This window comes from Chelon labrosus, assembly GCF_963514085.1.
Source record: "Chelon labrosus genome assembly, chromosome: 23".
NCBI classification, from domain to species: Eukaryota; Metazoa; Chordata; class Actinopteri; order Mugiliformes; family Mugilidae; genus Chelon; species Chelon labrosus.
This window is the reverse complement of record NC_140356.1, coordinates 13,977,979-13,990,819: the sequence shown is the minus strand read 5'-3', so window position 1 is coordinate 13,990,819 and position 12,841 is coordinate 13,977,979. Positions and strand designations below refer to the sequence as shown.

Sequence of the window (12,841 nt, the reverse complement as noted above, 5' to 3'; positions counted from 1 at the left end):
TAAAAAAAAAAATCACTGCAGGTAGAGGAAAAGCAGGTAGAGGAAAAGCCCGATCAGGTGTTTCCTCTCCATCAAATAGTCTGGATATATTACATATGTATGTGCAAAATAATTTCTGCAGAAAATGTGCTCACTTTATCTATGTGAGCGGAGTAGCCAGATCTAAAATAAAAGAGGTTTCACTGACATATGGACCAACAGAGACTACCCACAGCCAAGATGAGTGGGAGATTATAGGGGGCAAAAAAAAAAAAAAAAAAAAAAAAAAAAGTTTGTAGCTACGTGTCAGTTTCCCGTGGTTGGTTTTAACCGGCACACGGAGGAAATGCTCTCTGGCTGTGATTTCAATTGACGGAACACAGCTCGGCCACTATCACAGTCTGAAATCATACATTATTAACCTGCACTTTAACCACTTCAGCGTGTCTCAGAGGAGCCCCACAGGCTGACACTGACGGGCATAAAAACAGAAACCATACATTGCACATTAGCAGCTCTCCCGTGTTAGCTTTCCGCTAGTTGGCTAATTTGCGTGTGGCCAAGACGATAAACGAGTTTGTTTAACGGTTCTGGTGAACACAACTGACAGCGTTTAAACGCAAACGAGGGGCTAAATACAAGTTATCACTGCCTGGTCTGACTCTGGCTACACTCTAGCTAGCAGTTAGCTACTAGTTAGCTGAGAAACTAAACATCTGTTAACGTAGCAGCTAACAAGTTAGTTTAGTTTCCTGCCAGCTTAGCTGTTAGGAAATGTAAATTCAAACTGTCAGCGGGCTTTTGTCAGCCAACAACTGTCAACTTGCTTTGCATTCATGGAAAGATATAAAGTTTTAACTACTCACAGCTAACTATGAAGATAGCAAAGTGTTTGGGTCAATTTCTATCAGAGCTTATTAGCAGGCTAGCAATGTTAGCAACTGGAAAGCTAACGTTAGCAGGCATGCTGCCGCAGCCAGGTGAGCTAAATGTCAGTGACAGTTGTCAGTAACGTAATGTCAGCACTGGCACTGAATGAGAAAATGTTACTTATAATGACAAATAAGTTTAGTTAAAGTTCTCAAACAGCCGTTGCTCTGTTCAGCCTTCATTAGCTCCTGGCTAACTAGCTGTCTCTCCAGACTCACGTAGGGGAGCTCTCATATTCACATGCCAGTGTTCCTACCATTTTCACAATCCCTCTTTGCAGAGGAGCAGACGGAGCTGCTGTCTGGGCTGGTCCTGAAACAGATGCCATGTCCACCGGTGTGAGATATACAACGCCGTTGAGGGGTAAGCCAGGTGAGGGAGCAGGGGCTCTGTGGAGAGTGACTGTTCTAATGAAAGCCAAGAGAAAAAGACTGAGCACCGATCAACACACACGTTATACCGGAAACACACTGTGCCATGCATACACACGCGTCAAAATATTTCCGGGTCTGCGGGGGGAGCGGAATGAATGGGAGCGGACGGGGAGGCCCGCGGACCGCGTAGGCAACTTGAAATAAGGGCTTCCGGAGCAAGTGCTACGACACGTCAGCATAGCTTTAACCCAGCTAATGCTGCCTTCAGGGCGCCACGGAAATGCTAAATTCACCTGAGCTTCACGGGGATTTTAAAATCACTGCAGCGAGATAATGCAGCTGCATTCACAAGTTGTACTCTTCAAAGTTATGCTTTAGAACAAAAAAAAAAAATAAAATAAAAAAAAAAATAAGCAGTGATTCTTTGTTTTTAATAGTTGTATTTGATCCAAAACAATGTACAACTTTAACTTTAACTACAACTTCCTATTATAATCCATGGCTTCCTAATGCAACATTTAAAAGGTGAAATTATTTGAATAATAATTTAAATTATAAGAGGCTGGATTGCATTGTTTGCGAATTGCAGGCAATATATAACAGCTTCTTCTGAATAAAACAGACCATTAATTTACCTGAATTTACTGTATGTTCACATTATAAGTAAGTAATAACCAGAAAATGAATCAGCAATGGGACATGAAGAATTGTCCCAAAGCCACAAACCATTACTGTCATTAATTCACATTTTATAAAGACTGATTATGCTGACCTAGAAAACGTTTATTTATTCTCTCATAGTGAACGTGAATATTACATCATACTGATTAACGGCACCGTTTCATCATCAGCCTTATAGTGAAATCCGCAGAAGGGGCAACGAAACCAGATAAGAATGCAGACACAAATTTAAAAAGCAAAAAAAAAACAAAAAAACTGCCTGCTTGGTTATACTTGGCAGCTTCCAGATGTGACTGAGAGTAACCGATTGAAGTGTGTCTGTGTGGGAAGCGAGGCCTTGCTGCTGCAGAACATTTGTGCCCAGGGGATCTCCTCTAAATATTTGCAGGCCAAATACGCTGTGAAGTTTTCATATGCCACGACTCTTTTGATGCGCTGACACTGACTCCCAGAAGGAGCGACTTTTGATGAGTACAATGAACTATGTATGAGAAAAAACAGACAGAGACAATGGGGGAGTGTATGCAGCCTAACGCAAGTGTCTGTAGCAGATACGCACGGATTCTGACTAGATGCGGGCAATAATTTGGATTATACTATACAAATTAAAAGAAAAAAAGTATAAACAGCGTCTTAGTAAGATTGTTTTGAGGTTTTATAAATGAATATCTCACAGTGTATTGTGATTCACCTCATTTTCTAACTAGTCAAACAATTCAGTGGTCCCGTGGGTGATGCAGAGCTGTTGTTGAGCTTTTGGCGTGAGACATGGAGGTTGTAAAAGCATCCATGCATGTAAAATAACGGAAGTTTAAAGGTCTTTTTTTTACAGTGCCGTGTATGCAGGTTGATTCTCGTGCTGAAACACAGATCCACTCAGGTGGCACTGTTTCATATAGACTCCCTTTCCTAACTCCATCATCTCTCCCCATATGGGTGCTTTTCACACGTCTTATATGCACACATGTATTTGCATCTCATGTCGACCACAGCAGTCATGAGACTGTTTCAGTCATGAAACTTTGTAACCTTAGTATTTAGCATGTAAGACGATCCAACTGATATCAGGGCATCATCAGATTCCATTATTAGCTTTCTTGCTGACTAATAAAAACATGTCAGGTGGAAACTTAGTTACTCACTTCAGCAGTAATCCGTGTGCCGTTATCTCATCTGAGGAAAAAGAAGGAAAACAGAACATGAGCAAAACAGAATCTGACTAAATAACATACTTGGTGCAAAATGGTACAGTTTCAAAAGTTACTTGGAAGAAATGACTTGGAGGATTGCACGGAAAACCTGGAAATCCTACTTCAAGCGCCTACAGCAAATACAGATTAATGAAAAACATTACATTTCTAAATGCATGGCATCTATTGTTATCCATAAAGCTAGACTGATATGTAACTTGATACTGGCTCTCAGACTGCTGGATTAAATGCCCATGGTTCCTGTGGAATCAGCACTTTTACTTGCAACAGGCTGCATGTGTAACTGAACCGAGGGTAAAGAGAAACATCACATAGTTTCAAACTCACCATTGTGTATTTGGCTGCATTTAAAGCATGCGTTTTACCTCATAAGATGGAGCAATAGGCCTACTCCTGGTTCCATCTCTTATTGTGGCATATTATTAAGAAAGCAGACACGTTGCAACCATTACAGCATGCAGCTAGTGTGGTTTATTTGGACCAGGCATGGGAAAGCTCACATACTTTTGGATTTGTTAATAATGTCCCATAGCCTTGTAAAAACGATTTATTTCCCTGCTGCAGCACACAGCAATTACCCCCAATTAATTGTACGCAAAATTTCAATCAAAATTTATTTTTTGTCTTTTTTTTTAATTACAACAAGTGAAAAGTTCCAATAACTTCGAGGTTTATAAAATAATGAGCAATCACGCTGCAGTTGATGGTGAAATCGTCGCATATTGAAATGTAAATGGAGAGATGAGACGCGTGTGAATGATACAAGACAAAAACAGCTCTCGGTGTCCACACGATGCGAGAAATATTCACACCAGCTAAACTACAAAACACCGGCTTCTCACGAATCGCGTTGATTTCTTACAACGGGGAGGAGAAACCTGAGCACGGAGACAGCTCCGTTGCGCGTACGCCGGCCCGTTGCGCTTTGGAGAGGTTTTGGTAACCTTTTTACGCGGCTGATTTTCTCCCATTTCTCGGCGCCGTGTGACAAAATAAAGCGCGGATATAGGTACTTTACGCACAAAACAATGACCCGGGACGCGTAACTAAAAACTAAATGTGACCAGTGCCACTGTTTTAGACACTCAAACTGCCGCCCCTCCCTTTGGCGAGCCCAGATTAAAATTTACGCACCGCGAAAATGTGGTGCCGTCTTAACAACACAACGTAAGTGCTTCAATCAGCCTCGTTTGGCACACGCTGTACCTGCAATAAAGCTCTATAAATCAATGACCACATCAACTTGCCGGTAATAAATAAAAAAAGCTCGCCTTATTTGTCCTTTGTCCCGGTTGGCAAGGAGACGATGGTGTCCAAAAAATGGCTGTCCTCCATCCAACCTGGCTGATTGTACACACAGTATTATTGTCCTCTAACTCATGGTTAATGTATAATGCGGGCCATATGGCATTTTAAAATGTGAGGCTTTATTTCGGTGGCACTTCGATCTGTGTGGACCCAACTAATGATATTCAATTAGTCATTAAACAGGCCAAAAGACGAGCCTTGTGTGGGTTTTTCACATAGGCTAATATTTGCTCGTCAAATATTTCCCTTTGAAACGTTTACAACGCATTTTTATCTGCTGGCTGCCCAAGGAACATCTGTGAGGGTTATTTTAGCCTCCCTCTTCTGGATAAACGAGGTCCCCCAATTGGCCCTTTCCTTGCGCCCACATACGAGTCTATTTGTTCACGTTTTGAAAGAAAATGTAATAAAGAGAGACTACGTGATGGATTTATGATTTATCAAAAGCACTTTACCATATGGCAGTCGTCATTGGAACAGATTTCCAAATGTTTGCTTTATGAAAGGAGACCCAGAGATCCTTTTAATCTGAGCCACTTAACCTGGGAAAGGATGCTCGAGTCACGTGACCACGAGTCCCCCCTCACTAAAGTGTGGGGAAAATGCCGGTGTTGATCATTTTGAAAGATGGAATATGTAACTTTATATCTGCAGCGCTGATGCGAGCCAAGGCAGAAAGTCGAGAGGCTAAATTTTGGTGCAACGGAAAGCTGGTTTGTCTGACTGAGGCTGTGGTCAACCACTGCGCAAAAGGGAAATTATGTCAGCTCCCAAACTTGAACGTTACAGTGTTGATTCGCAGATTTGAGATGTGCACAGAAAAGAAAGACATTTATTTATTTATTTGGGGCACTTGAGAAAACGAGATGTGGATAAGAAGTGTAAAAAAAATGCTTAAAAGTGCTTTAAATTAACTTCGTTTAAATATAAAACGTCCAACATGCCTCTAAATTACAGTGTAAAGGTGATATCGACATTTCTGTGACTTTCAAATCTCAATTCTGAGAGGAATGTTTCTGAAAGACGAATTTCCATCACCCAGTACGTTTGGATTAGCCTGCAAAAATTGCTCGAGTGAAAGTGTTGGACACTTGTTTTGAAAAATCCACAAAACAAATGAGAAAACCACTCCAATTAAAGCCAGAATATTCTGACAGCTCTCACTTAAAGTAGGTTTTTGGAAGATAGAGATCTGCAGCCCTTTTCAAGTCCACGATGCCCGCATCCACTTCCAAGCAATATTGACATTTCAGGCAACAGGCCCCCCACGTCATGTGGAGGTCCGCGGGCCTATAAATCTGTGCGTGAAGGGTGCGACTCCTCTCTCTCACTGTCTTTCGCCGGGCGTGCGTGGAGCTACCTGGACAGTTCCACACATTTTTCCACAGTTTTCCAGAGTTTTTGCGTGCAGCCTCACCACCAGGACTGGGAGCGATCGGGAATGTGCGGAACAAACGTCGACGCGCAAAATAAAGGTTAATATAATATTTTTATTTCGCAATTCAAAAAGATAATCTGGCGTCTAATTAACCGTGCGCATTAAGCACCGGTTCAGAGCTGCGATGTATTTCACTTTAGGTGGATTTTTTAAGATTTCCACTCAGTTTAAAGTGCAATTAAATAGTACAGGCTGTGTTGTGATAAGGTGGTGGAAGTGTCAACCAGCTCGGAGGGATGTTTCTTAACGGCAGACCTCTCCCAGAATACAAGAGACGGAAGATGATTGAGCTGGCCTCGGAGGGAGTCCGTCCAAGCCAGATCTCCAGGATACTCCGGGTACGCACGGCCTAAAATGGCACGAATCAACACCTTTAATAATAATAATCAAAACATGTGTTCGTGTAAGCGTTTAGGATGTTATTTACGCATATTTACGCAAGATCACGGTGGAACCCCGCTGCTGCTTTTAGGTGTCCAACGGGTGCGTCAGCAAGATTCTGAGCCGCTACCGGCGCACGGGACTCCTGGAGCCCAAGACCATCGGAGGGAGCCGGCCGCGGCTCCTCACGCCCGGCGTTATCTCCACCATCATTCAGTGCAAACGGGAAAACCCAACCATCTTTGCATGGGAGATACGCAAACGGCTTGCAGCTGCGCGCATATGCAAGGTCTCCAAAGTTCCCAGCGTAAGAGGATTTCAAATTCCTACATTTCCATGAAACTGAAGATGTTATTGATATTGATTATATGTTATTTTGCACACCATGCTCTGCAAAGGTGTCGTCTATAAACAGGATTTTAAGAAAGATCCACTTGGACCACGGGCCGATGTGCATGGAGGTCACCTCACAGATCAGAGCTGAGCAGGGTAAGTTACATGTGAAAGTCACTGGACAAGTAAACTCCACAAAATTTATATTAACAGGCAAAATGTATCCCATTGTAATAAGTTATATAATAAGATCTTATACTGTATAATATACCTATTGATTTCTTCTCTGGCTGGATTTGAATTTGCCTGCCTGTGCCTGTGCCTGTGCCTGTGCCTGCAGATTTTTACCCTCTGGTTCAAGAAGAAGTCAACGAGCGAGAGATGTTTGACTCAATATTCAGCGACGGCCAGAAACCTAAAGGATCCCTGCACAGAAACCGCACCTCCTTCACCCCTGAGCAGAGCAGGGCCCTCGAGCAAGGTAAAAACCGCCCGCTTCACGTTTCAAACTGGCACAGTGCTCCAACGTCCACGCTCAGGAGTGCAGTTTAAAAACACGGCGGTGTCTCCTGAATTCAGAGTTCTCCAACTGCCAGTACGCCGACATGTACACGAGGGAGAGGCTGTCAGCTGAAATCAAGCTCCCCGAGGACACCATCAAGGTAGAACGATCATTTTTATAAGTCAAATGCTCACGTAAATGACTGCATCTAATCTTTTCCGGGACGTGGTTTTCTCAAAGGTCTGGTTTTCTAACAGACGGGCCAAATGGAGGCGAGAGGTCAAGCAGAGAAGTGACACGCAGAGTACGTATGTGTGCTTGTATTGTTCAGGTTGTGGAGACAAAACGCTGGGGTAAGGTTTAGGCTCAAATTAATGTTCCAGTTGGGTTAGACTTAGACTTAGATTAACTTTAATGATCCACAAGGGAAATTGCTTGGTCACAGTAGCTTAGTTGCACATAAAAAACACTCTTAAGACCCACAAGTAAAAGAAAGATTCAATAAAATAAAGCAAATATAACTAAAATCTAGTAAAACTCTCCAGAAAATGAATGCTAATCAATGAAACGTGCTCTGATGCGATGCAAACAGATGGAACTGAACTGAAGGGTAACGTTCACACCTGCACCACAAAGTCTGACCGACAGTATTTCTCCGTAACAGCTGCAGACCGTCAAAGGCAAAGAGACTTCATTCCAGAGAGTCGAACCACGGCCAACGGCCTCATGTCTCAGCAGGTACGGTGTGAGTCACGCGGACGAGTTTCCTTCCTCAAAAGTAACAATTGATTCTTTCACATGAGATAGAGATAGAGATAGAGATAGAGATAGCGCTTACTAAATAATCTCTAAGGATGCCCCTTTGTGTGAATCAGTAAAGGATTCTTTGGTTATCTAACAAATGGCATTAACGTAGCATAGAGTCACATTTTAACTGTGTTTGTGTTGGCTGTTGTAGGGAACAAGAGTCGACTGTGAAGACTACTTACACAACACGGTCAGCAGGAATTTGCAAAGCGGCTGCGTCTTCTCAGCGGGAGCAGGTGAGATCCTGCAAATATCTCTACGTGTTTGTTTGTGGCAGCCGTCATTTAAGGATGCCACAAACAAGAAAACATGACGTTAATTTTGTCTGAATTTACCATCCATATATATTTTTAGGCAAAACATTACGACCACTGACAGGAGAAGTGAATAACATTGACCATCTTATGACAATACAACATTCTGCTGGGAAACTTTTGGACCTGGCATTCATTCGTGTGGATGTTACTTAGACATGTAGCACCCACCTAGATCAGACCAGGCACCCCACCCTGTAGCAATGACACTCCTTGATGGCAGCCATCCCCAGCAGGATGCAGCCTGACACAGGCAGACACAAAAGGAACAACTAAACAAAAAACATGAAGAACAGCACAAGGTGTTGACCTGGCCTCCAAATTCACTAGATCCCAAACTGAAGGTTAGGGTTAGGGTTAGGGTTAGGTAACCCTAACCCTAAGACCTCTGTGGACTGATAAATCCACAGAGGCCCCTCCCCTCGACCCATAGGACCCAAAAGCCCCCACTAAGAGCATCCTGTTGCCAGACACCACAGGACAACCTCAGAAGGCCCATGTCCATTGGATAGTTGATTTCTGAGGATAATTTAGACTTTAACATGGGATTTTTAAAAGAGTACTATTGAGGTGTTTCTGCACTTTGCTGTACATTGCATGATAAATGCAAAAAACTAGTTAGACCTTTGTGAAAGCTAACTAATTTATTCTTGTCTCTTTTTTTAATGTGTTACTCAGGCACAGGGGACTCTCAAAGTCTGGCATCCGTCACGATCTCACCCTCATTCCTCCACCACCAGAGCGACACCGCGACCCAGAGCATAGACAGGACTCACCACAGAGGCAGATTCACCCTCCCGCTGCTTCACCACCACACGGACACGGGGCCAACGCTCCCTTTGGCCACTCACACAATCAGAGACTGCGCCCTGACTCGGACGTGGGGCCGGCACGCGGTGGCGCCTTTCACCTGGAGCCCGTTTCAAGCGAACGGGAAGTTTCTGTCCGCGCAGGACGCGACTCCACATTGCTACCTGGACTGAAAGCACGTGACAGCATGTGGCCGACGTTGCAGAGCAGGTTTGATGTGCATGTTTGAAAAAGGCAAGTGTACATTTTTGGAGCTGGCAGGGACATATTCCGACCAGTAGAGGGAGACAAAGGACTGAAGTTGCAATCTTGTCCCTTGCACAACTTTCTCTTTCAGTGCACAGCAGGTCCACTCATCATCTTCCTTTTACTCTTGTGCTTGTGAATAATAATGAGTAACACACATTCATGTATTGAGCATGATTGACAAATATCTTTGTCACATGCAACAGTTGAATGAATCCATCTCTTGAACGTACTTGTAAGGACGTGAATGCGATTTTGCAAGAAAATAAAGTAGAAACTGGTTAGATTGGAATAAGATGCTATATGCCAAGGTGTGACGAAGCCAATAAACCCAGGTTGAAAGGGTGAAAATTTTAGAGAGTACACAGAGTGCTGCAGTGATAAATTATACTGTCTGGTCACCGACATGGTCGTTCAGGTCTGAAGACTCTTTGAGTGTGACATAAATCACCGCTCCATGGATCATTGAGGGTTACCACAGAATGATATGGATGTTATCTCTTTTATAGCCTCGCTGTTTGTCAAAGTGCAGAAGGAGGCCGAGGAGACCGTCCAAGATCCCTGTCCAGCGAAAGCCGGTGGGATAATCTATAAAAGCACAGCTTCAAAAAGTCTAAACACGACCTGATATCTGCTCCGCTCGGTATCAGCTTTTATGACTGCAACAGGGCAGAGGCACCGAGTTCCTTCGCGTCCCTTTACTACAGTGAGGAGGCCGTAAGGCTCGGAGTTGCTCGATAATTGGCCAGCGGGGGGAAAGATTGGGATCAGAATACAAACAGCTTGGTCAGCAGAATGGAAGCGGCCTACCGGCGAAATGACCCCCGTCGGAATATAACACCGTGAAGCCAGATAGTTAAATGACATCTCCACATGACGGTGCGCCGCTGTGTTGCGATTTCCACTGCAAATTGCCCCCTGAATAGCTTATGTTACTGAAACGTCCACCGGTTCTATAAATCCAGGCCAATTTTAGCGTATTTTAAGTCAATATTTCTATTTTATGCTACCTTATACTACATTTCAGTCCACATTTTCTAAACTAATTTAAGAGCTTATTTCTTGTCCAACAGATCAGGATTTTGCATTTTTTTTTAAATAATCAGATTATTGTATGATATTTTAACTGCTTCCCCACCTTTTCAATGAATGGTTTGTTGTCACTCACCTTGTCATGAGAGAATTTTCCAAAAAACATGAATGCAGATTTGCAGATTTGCAGATTTGCGCAGCAGACCTAAGATTTGGCGCAAGTGTAGACCTGGACTGAGTTTCTGGTTGTCCAAGGTCAAAGGTCACAGCAAAGATACATTTTTTTGTCCATTACTAAAGGATTCGCGTGCTAATTTTGATTGTCTCACGGGAAAAAATTATCAAATCACGAAAGTTTACATCCAAGAAGTCACTGGTCAGCCTCAATGTGTCTCCACTACATGTGCTGCATGAGTCTGGACGCGAGCTGCAACTGCAAATTGCCCGAAATTACCGTAACAATTTCACACAAATATTGATCTTAAAGCTGGAACGTTAAGTAAACCTTATCTCACATTGTGCAACCAAAAGCCGACAAGCGTATCGGAGTTCAACTAGGGCTAAATCTGGGATGTGCAAATTTGTTATCCAAATGTTTCTGAAGACATGTCATTATTTATCTCCCTCACCGCTTGTGCGGATGACCCCTGCTGCTCCGGCCACTTTGCGAATATTTATTACACACTCGTATTTGCTTCTCTGAGCGATACAAACTGCCAAGAGCGGAGTAAACAGACCGCAGATAGAGTGTGCTTCTGGCATTCGGCTTGCGACATATTACACCAAAAAATGTCAAGCTGTTTATTAAAATAGGAATGATATGAAGGCTACAGGATTCATTAGGAGAACGTCACTAACGCAAAATAGCAGCTGGTATATTTAAAGTTTACAGTATGCAAACATATTAACAGCAATAAAAAATACTTAAGTGTGATATTTACAAAAATTACAAAGTGTAATTTACAAAAGGTATGAGGCTATTTACATAAAGGTCAATTAAATAACAGTTAAGAGCATGGTTGACGAGAAAAACGTACAATACAAAGAATAGGATCCGCCAGGCGACTTTGAATATTTGGTACAGCCGATTAATCCTAAAGGCACTTAATTCCTTCATAAAGTTTCACTTTGGTACAGTACTCTGAACAAATGACTCATTCGCTTGTAGGAACACACAGGCTTAAAGGGGAACTACTGTTTTTTTACAACCTGGACCTTATTTCTGGCATAAAATACGATCATTTACGCACACATATAACTTTTGTGTAATTTGTAGTCGATATTTAGATCTGCGTATATCCATATAGTGGAAGTGACTGGGGCACCGAAACGCAGCCTCTAAATAACGCATTATCTGCCGCGAAACTCGTTCATTTCACCAATATTTTGTTACCGTACGCTACTGCTATTCCCTGTTGAGTCTGGAGTTACTTGTTATCATCATCCGGGGTCTGCAGATTTACCTCCGGCCCCCGGATGATGTCTTCTGACCTGGATGATGTCATCGCTGAGCGCCGCGTGCACCCGCGACGGTCAACTTGTTTACCTGTAATTTGCTACTGCTAGTTTTTTGCAACATGGCTGAAAATTTTTCCGATTCTTGTGGATGAACCATAGCAGGTAACTCTGGACTCAACAGGGAATAGCACTAGTGTATGATAACAAAATATTGGCAGATAATGCGTTATTTAGAGGCTGCATTTCGGTGCCCCACTCACTCCCACTATATGGATATACGCAGATCTAAATATCTCCCGAACAACTACATATGGGTGAGTAAACAATTGTATTTTATGCCAGAAATAAGGCCCAGGTTGTAAAAAACAGTAGTTCCCCTTTAAAGCTGAATGTATTAATATTCGTTCCTCTGCTGTGATATTGATAGCAGTAGAATTTCCTACTTTTTAATCTCCTTGTAAAAGACACACAAACATCCGTAAACCTCCGTATGGTTTAAAGAGATAGTCAAGTTAGATAGTGTTCTGTTAGTTTGTGCATTTGTTTGTGCAGCAGATGCAAGTTTTACGTTAATTTCTTACACGCCCGCCTCCTTAAATCTGAATCAAATTCATTATTTGGTCGAACAATGCAAATCTGGTATGAAACAAGCATCGGGCATGCGTCAAGTACCTTTGTTCTGTCTGTGTGGCTGTTACCCAAGTGTCAAGTTGTTATTTGGGGCATGTAATACTCAGGATAAAAAAAAAAAAAAAAAGCTTCTCCTTATTATAAAAAACAAAACAATAATAATAATAAAATAAATACACATTACTACGAGCTAACAGTCTTGTTTTAAATACTGAACACAATCAGAAGCACAAAAAAAAAAGGCCAATCCGACAAGTGAACTGAAAATATCCCAGATCTATAAGACCTATAAAATCTTACAGCACGGCAGAAAACGTAGTAAATCTGCAGGTATGTACACACACATAAAAAAAAAAAAAAAAAAAAAAAAGTATAAAATATCCTACTGACCACACACAGCCCACCAG

At 42.4% G+C, this 12,841-nt stretch overlaps 2 protein-coding genes across 2 annotated transcripts in view; one reads left to right on the top strand and one right to left on the bottom strand.

Annotated features, from left to right (window-relative positions):
* Positions 1-1,474, bottom strand: part of snd1 (staphylococcal nuclease and tudor domain containing 1) — a 174,864-nt gene extending 173,390 nt beyond the window's left edge. The window contains exon 1 of the mRNA XM_084573206.1: positions 1,166-1,474. Coding sequence (XP_084429332.1) covers positions 1,166-1,237 — 72 coding nt within the window. The 5' untranslated portion in view covers positions 1,238-1,474. The remainder of the gene's footprint in view (positions 1-1,165) is intronic.
* Positions 1,475-3,968: 2,494 nt separating this feature from the next.
* Positions 3,969-7,660, top strand: pax4 (paired box 4; the record flags this gene model as incomplete). The annotated part of the gene is made up of 7 exons (XM_084573873.1): positions 3,969-4,080; positions 6,129-6,259; positions 6,394-6,609; positions 6,701-6,791; positions 6,976-7,116; positions 7,215-7,297; positions 7,378-7,660. 7 exons carry the CDS (start codon positions 3,969-3,971, stop codon positions 7,492-7,494), a joined length of 891 nt encoding a protein of 296 aa, XP_084429999.1. The 3' UTR covers positions 7,495-7,660.
* Between the last annotated feature and the right edge of the window lie 5,181 nt (positions 7,661-12,841).